Raw genomic sequence first — 7950 nt, 5'->3', positions numbered from 1 at the left:
CCTCTGGTTTCTAATAAAATATATTGTAACAAAGCAGCGTGTGCTTTTTAAATATTCAGCAGAAGTACGGAGTTGTGGTAAATGGTTATTTTTTAGACTGAAAGATGGTAGACAACGGTGTTCCCCAAGGGTCAATGTTAGGACCTTTGCTTTTGGCTATATATAAATGACTTGGATATTGGAATAAAGTAAAATTTCAAAATTTTCTGATGGTAGAGAACATGGAAGGGCAGCAAACAGTGAGAATGATAATTAACTGCAACAGGATATCAAAAAGCTAGCAGAATGGATAGACAAATGGTAGGTGGAATTTAGTACAAGACAGTTACTTGGTGGTACAGAACTTGAATATTACTAGAGACCTGAGGAAAAGCAATGGTGACATGAGAAACTTTTTTTACCTAGTGAGTGGTTAAGATCTGAAATGTGTTGCCTGAGAGTGTAGTGGAGGCAGGTTCAATCAAGGCATTCAAGCAGGAATTGGATTAATATCTGAAATGGAAGAATGTTCAGGGTTACTGGAAAAGGGCAGAATGACACTAGGTACATCGCTCAAGTAGAGATTTGGCGCAGACACAATGGGCTGAATGGCCTCCTGTGCTGTAACAATTCTGTGATTCTATTTTGCCAAAGCTTTGCATCTTGCCTCATCAGGATAAACACAAGAATACAAAATTTCAAACGATCACAACAATTTATACTACAGGAGAAAAGGATGTTGATTGGTTGGCAAGTTGACTCCGATAGGCCGAGGCATTGCCACGGAGAAAGCAACGAGGAAATATAGGCTCCCCAGGTTCCCAGGTAATTTTAAGGCGGCACAAGGCTTGAACATGTTCTTTTTTGCTGAGAATGAGTCCGTGTATGAATGTATGTCACTTCTAGCAAGTGTAAGTGAGCCACATTATGGGCTCAACTGATTATCTTAAGTTAGCTATTAGTGCATTCAGGATTGCTAATACAGAAATTGTGGGATGATGCATTTTCGCAGAAGAGGCAACAAAGTCTTCATGGCACAGGTCTAAAGAGTGTACAGGGACAGAAGGGCTTGGTGGTTCATGTGCGTTGATCTTTGAAAGTGGCAGGATATATTGAGAGAGTGGGTAGCAAAGCATATGGAAGCTTGGGCTTCATAAACAGAGGCATTGAGTACAAAGGCAAGAAAGTTATGCTGAATCTTTATAAAGCTCTGGTTAGGCCCCAACAAGAGCATTGTGCCCAGTTCTGATCACCCAGAAGGATGTGAGAGTTCTTCAGAGTGTAGAGTTTATCAGAATGGTTCCAGGGATGGCAGATTATAGCTACAAGGTTAGCTTGGAGAAGCTGGGTTGTTCTCATTGGAGCCAAGGAGATTGAGGGGAGATTTGATGGAGATATACAGATAGATAGGTTTGGATAAGATATATGAGGAAAAACTTCTCATTAGCTGATGGTAAAAGACTGGGACACACAGATTTAAGGCTTTGGGCAAGGGATCCAGAGAGAATGCAAGGAAGAACTTTGTTCACAGCGAGTGGTAATGACTTGGAATTCATTGTCTTTGAGGGTGCTGGATGTGGAAATAGTCAGTGGCTGTAAGAGGAAATTGTACAGGGACTTGGGGGAAATAAACCTGCAGGGCTACAGGGATTGAATAGGACTGACTGGATTTCTCTACAGAGCTGGCATGGACTCAAAGGGCCTCCTGTGCCATAGTGACTCTATGACTATGATACAAATCTAAATTGCATTTTCTAAATGTTAAACTATTGCTGCCTGTAAATCAGCGAGGCTGTAGGCATTCAACTGTCCACTCCAGTTTCACCAGGTGTGCATTGTGTGTGAGTTCAGTAACTTACATCTCTATAAAATAGCTCCAGCTAAAGACTCCTAACCTGGAGCATGTGGTCAAACCCTATACCAACATAGCACAACGATGGGCAGGAAAAAACCAACTAGTTCATTAAACTCACCCTGCATTCATGAAAGCTGGAGCATCACAACTGGACACTTCTTGCCTCCCTCAGCCATGTACTATCCATGCAGGGTCAAAAAAAAACCTTCCAAAACCCCAGGTCTGATAAAGGAAAAAACTCTGGAAAATTCCCCTGCAGCCCCCTCAGCCATTGAATCCTACCTAGGAGCTCATATTGACCATTCATTCATTGTTAACCCATTTACTTTCTATATGATGTGGTCTCTGGCCCAGACAAGAACCAGTCCATCTCCCTTTTACAGAAAGGCAAACAGAGAGTCAGCACCCACCACACCTGCTAGCAACCCATTCCTGAGGCTTGATACTCTCTGGAAATAGATAAACTCTAACATCGAGTTTAGCCTACTCTTGTGCAGTTTAAACCTATGCCTTCTGGTCCTCTGATCTGCAATAATTGATCAATAGGGGTGTATTTCGGACCTTTCATTGTTTTATAAACCTATATAAATTTTGTCCTACACTGCTTTAGAGTAAACAGACCCAGGTCTTTAAGTTTGAGTAACTCAGGTATGTTAAGTGTGGAATAATTCTTGTAGCTCTCCTCTGATTTCACCCCCACCCCCGACCCCCCACAACCATAGGAAACAGTAGCATAGTGGTTATGATTAGTGATCCAGAGACCTTAACTATTGATCTGCAGTCATAAGTTCAAATCTTACCATAGTGGCTGGGGAATTTAAATTTAATAAATCTAGAAGAGAAAGTTAGTGTCAGTAATGGTGATCATGAAACTATTCCTCTTTAGGAAAGGAAATTGGCCATCCTGGTCTGGCTTATGTTTGAACCTTAACCACTAAAATGACTTAGCAAGCAGTTGTACAGCATTCAAGGAGGTGGATAACCACCACCTTTGAATGGACAATTCAGTAAACGCTGCCCTTACTCGTGATATCCACATCTGATGAATGTAAAAAAATAATCTTAATCACCTACCATGTCAGCAAGTTAAGACTGTACTCCGTTCTCCAGATGTGATCTCACCACAAACTCTATGAGGACAGAAGGGCCACACTTGACTTGAGCTGAAGCATTGTATAGAACAACCCAATATTCTGTTTGCTCTGTCTACAACTTCTGTGTTGGTTTTGAATCTTTCGTGATCTGTGCCCAGTAGCTCCTAGATCCTTCCCCCCCGGCCATTTTCAGGATTATTCCTTATAAATGTGTATTCGGCGTTGGTGCTGCAAACATCTATCATACTGCGGTTGTTTAGGTTAAATGCCATGTCATTGTTTGACCCACTCTCCTGATGCACCAAAATCTTTTTGCAGAAGATTGTACCCTTCTTCAGCCATGACTCTTGCACAGATTATTGTCGCAATTGCAAACTTGTTGACCATACTCCAACACCACTGCCCCAGTATTCAATGAGAACACTGGTGATGAGCCCTAACAACAATCTCTTGTGAACACCTCTAGTAGGCTCCCTGTTGCTTGCCATTTCAACACTCCACCCTGCTCTCATGCCCACATGTCTGTCCTTGGCTTGTTGCATTGTTCCAGTGAAGCTCAACGCAAACTGGAGGAACAGCACCTCATCTTCCGACTAGGCACTTTACAGCCTTTCAGACTGAATATTGAGTTCAACAATTTTAGATCACGAACTCTCTCCTCCATCCCCACCCCCTTTCCGATTTTCCCCCCCTTTGTTTTTTCCAATAATTTATATAGATTTTTCTTTTCCCACCTACTTCCATTATTTTTAAGTGTACATTGTTTTATCTCTACCTTTTAGCCTATTTCGATCCCTTCCCCCCACCCCACCCCCACTAGTGCTATCTGTACCTTGCTCGTCCTGCTTTCTACCCTTAATTAGCACATTCCTTTAGAAAATATCACTACCTTCAACACTTTTGTCCTTTTGTCTGTGACATCTTTTGGTTATCTCCACCTATCACTGGCCCTCTATCCAGCTCTTCTTGTTTCCCCCCCCCAACCACCACCTTAAACCAGCTTATATTTCACCTCTCTTCTATTTTTACTTAGTTCTGTTGAAGGGTCATTCGGACTCAAAACGTTAACTGTGCTCCTAAACGCAGATGCTGCCAGACCTGCTGAGTTTTTCCAGGTATTTTTGTTTTTGTTTTATCTCTAGTAAGCTGCCTCCTGGCTGATCCATAACCACTGACTACAACATTTTGGCTGTAAAATTGAAGTCAATTCCCAATCCTGTGTATTAAATCCCCCAATTCAAGAAGATTCTATTCTTGTAAACTAACCTAATGAGAGGTCCACTATCAAAGGTTTTCTTAATTCTAGGTAGTGTCACCAGGACACCCATCCACTAATGTGGTAACTTCATCAAAAACCTGAGCAAGTTTCTAAGAGGTGATCATCTTTTCCTGAAGTTATGTTGAGTATCTCGAATGGTCCTTTTCCCTTTCCCAGTAATCAGAGTATCTCTTAAGACCAGATATATCAGTGTTGTCCATCACGTGTGGTCAGGTACAGTAATGTAATGGCTCTGGAACCAGACTAGCATCCAAGAGGTCATGACTTCAAATCCCACCATAGCCAATTGTGGAAATGATTTCAATGGATTTGATCAATTGTGGGCTAGAAGCAGAAGCTGTTAGATGGTTGTAGATCCTCAGCTGATTTACTATTGTTCTTCAGGAAAGGGAACCTGCCACAACAGGCGATACACGTTCTTTCTATGGCACATCCCAAGAACAAATCTAAATAAATCTCATACTATCTTCCTCACAACACCATTGCCAAAGACCCTCTTCTCTGCCTCCCCACCCCTTCAATTACAAACTATAGAATCCAAATCACCGTCTTAAGCCCATCTGTTTGTATGAAAAGAAAAGCTTTATAACTTAGTTTAAAACAGGAAAGTGAAGGATCATAAATGCATTCAAGATTTTAATTAAGTTTCAGCACAAATATATATACTAAACTTGGAATTGATTCAATCCCCTTATTTTATTAATAATTCTCATGATGTGGGTATCACTGGCAAGACCATCATTTATTGCCCTTGAGAAGGTGGTGGTGACCCACCTTCTTGAGCCACTGCAATCCATGTGCTGGAGGTACACCCACAGTCCTGTTAGGATGGGAGCTCCAGGATTTTGACCCAGCGACAGTGAAGGAACGGTGATATATTTCCAAGTCAGGATGGTGAACAACTTGGAGGGTAACTTCCAGGTAGCGGTGTTCCCATGTGCCTGCTGTCCTTGTCCTTCTAGGCTGTGGAAGTCATGGGTTTGGGAGGTGTTGAAGAAACCTTACAAAATGCTAATTTTGAAACGTTGTCAATTTACCAATATGCAACCACTGAATCATGTCAAATAACCTGTATGTTAAGTAAACAATGAGTTTTTTAGCTGATAGAAATAAAATGATGGCATTGGTTGACAGCTATAAATAACGTCTAATACACTTGACAGTTCTGTTGGCATAGAATGCTGCAGTAAAGGGCAAATGGGCATCTAACAATATCACATTAGCTTTTTGTAGACACTGAGAAATGAACTGGAAGATTGATTAAAATCATAAGCTGGCTACAGCACTGAAGGAGGCTATTCGGCCCATTGCGTCCCTGCTGAGTCTCTGCAAGAGCTATTTAGTTAGCTCAATTCCCTCAGCCTTTCCCACTTTTTTCCCTTCAGGTGCTTATCAAATTCCCTCTTGAAAGCTACATTAGCTAAAATGAATTATTTTATACTGCTTCAATAATACAGTTCAGCAGTATTTGAAGAAAAGCTTCTGCTGAATTGTAATGCTGTGTCGGTCACATCCAGCCTGTATAACATCATGTATGATATTATGTGAACATCAAAGGTAGATAGTTGATAAAAAATGTCTTTTGGACAGTATTTTACATCTTTTGAACTTTAAAAAAAAATCACTAGGAATGCTGTTTTAATAAACAAAAATTTAACTGTGGAAGTTGCTTCACTGTTCAAATTAACATTTTGCTATAAACAGAATACATAATCTTCATTCAATATCGAGAATTAAACCTTTGAATATCTATACATAGTTTCACATGATAATATGGAAATTAATACAATTTTTGTACACAATTCTATTATTCACATCATTCTTTTTAAACAATAAGCATGAAAGCAACTAGTTTCCACTATTGACATTTCATGCAGGCACCATCAGATGCAAGAAATCAGCTCCTTGCTCTTCACCATCAAGCATCAGTGTGATTGACACAACAAACCTTTCAAGCTCATACCCACAGCTAGCACTAGTGTTTTATAATGGAGGAATCAGCTAAATGAAGCAGTGAGTGAGTGCAGCATTGGGACTGTGTACAGCAATCTCACTCATGACACTGTCACCCGCATTAACCCAGTGGAAGGGTCATGTGGATTTAGCACAGGCTTATTTTGGCCACATGTACAGATCAGATCCTGGTGAAATGCCCCCCTAATCTAGTTTGCATTGGGGGGTGGTGGATATATTAGTAAAAGAAATAATTGGATTTGTTTGTGTATGTAGGCTGCAGTTAATCTATACAGGAAAATATAAAGCAGGCAGCATTTGGCTTATGTTTTAGTATTTCAGCCTTCCTCCTTCCCAGTTCTCTGTCAAGTGACAATAACTCGAAGAGGGAAGTCCAGAGAAAGCAGCATGAGCTGGATTTCAGGCAGCAATTTTTATCATAAAACAAGAGGCCAATTGACACACAAGAAATCTTTATAGTGGTCTTCTAATCTCAGCAGTGGCGTGAAGAGGTGGAGAGTTGCAGCAAGGATGGAGGAAGAGGAGACTTGGGGTCAGGCCATTCCCGCAGCAGCCAGTGTGAAGGTCTCTGTGCCGGGATCGGCAACCAGGAGAAAGCAGCTTCCTGTTCTGTTTAACCACAGCTTGGAGGCACCACAAGGGCAGCCACACACGGTTGAGCAACACATGAGACTGCTGTGTACAAAATGGTCTCCAACCTGCTGCAATCCAAGTGGGAGGGGGTGCAGTTACTTGGACAGTTTTCAGGGATGAATTCAGGTGAAAAAAGTGCAGTGCCAGTCTACCCACAACCCACCCACTACCGCGATCATCTTCACTCTAATCCTTAGCATTGATCGACTATTTGCATAACAATGGAAAGAGAAAACAGATGATGAAAAGGAGGGGTATTAACTATGGAAAACCAATTGGCATCAATAGCTTGAAGAAAACAACCACCTTAAAAAGCAGCAGTGTGGGACGGAGATGCTATTTGCCAGATATTATAATTAAAGTTTTAACCTTCCTTCTGCATAGTGAAAGCTGATGAAGGGTTCTTAGCATTGCACAATTTCCAAAGGGATTTAATGGGAATTCTGGGCATACAGAATCAAAGTGCTTCACTCAAAACTTTACAAAACTCTACCAGGCTGCCCTAGTGTTTAAGATTATTCTGTCTCAGATATATCTCAGTGGAGTGAAGAACCCCCAACAAATTTTTTTAAGGTTAAGTCTGGTGGCCTTCAGTCCAGTGAAGGAATTAACCGAGTTGAACTTGGAGGAAAGGAACTTTCAGCTTCTGATGGAGATCAACTGCCTATTACTGAACCCGCCCAATTTCCATTCGCTTTGAAGTCAGCAGGTTAAAATTGGGCGGTTTCTATAACAGGCGAGGGATCCTCTCCGATGCCTCACTGACGCCCAATTTCAGAAGCTTCCATTTCTCTGGTCTGAAGTTGAATCAAGGACCCCAGCTGGTGCAGAGGTTGGGAACGAGCTGCTGAACACATCAACACGCTCCCATTGACAGCAACTAAAATATAGTGGCCAGGATTTATTACACTTTCAACATACAGTCTCCTTATAAAATACAAAACGAGTGGGAGAATACGAAGAATAGTTATAGGTTCCTAGTTGCAGGCAAAAGGCTGGGACAACTCATCCCTGCAGCTCTTCGAAACAAGTGTTGCAGACTCGCACAGGCTTCTTTGAGGATGGGGTTAAGGCATTCCGGGCAGAACAGTCGGCACAGAAAATGTTTCCACAGTTCCTACAGTGATGCTGCAAAG

General features: G+C 41.5%; 1 protein-coding gene across 3 annotated transcripts in view; it reads right to left on the bottom strand.

Moving 5' to 3' along the window:
- Positions 1-5843: 5843 nt before the first annotated feature.
- eea1 (early endosome antigen 1) overlaps positions 5844-7950 on the bottom strand; it is a 137472-nt gene continuing 135365 nt past the window's right edge. For all 3 annotated transcript variants that reach the window (XM_041202848.1, XM_041202850.1, XM_041202849.1), the window contains one exon: positions 5844-7942. In XM_041202848.1, coding sequence (XP_041058782.1) covers positions 7820-7942 — 123 coding nt within the window. In that variant the 3' untranslated portion in view covers positions 5844-7819. The remainder of the gene's footprint in view (positions 7943-7950) is intronic.

Source organism: Carcharodon carcharias, chromosome 13, assembly GCF_017639515.1.
Source record: "Carcharodon carcharias isolate sCarCar2 chromosome 13, sCarCar2.pri, whole genome shotgun sequence".
Classification (NCBI taxonomy): Eukaryota; Metazoa; Chordata; class Chondrichthyes; order Lamniformes; family Lamnidae; genus Carcharodon; species Carcharodon carcharias.
The sequence above is the reverse complement of the archived record's forward strand: the minus strand, read 5'-3'. Positions and strand labels throughout refer to the sequence as shown.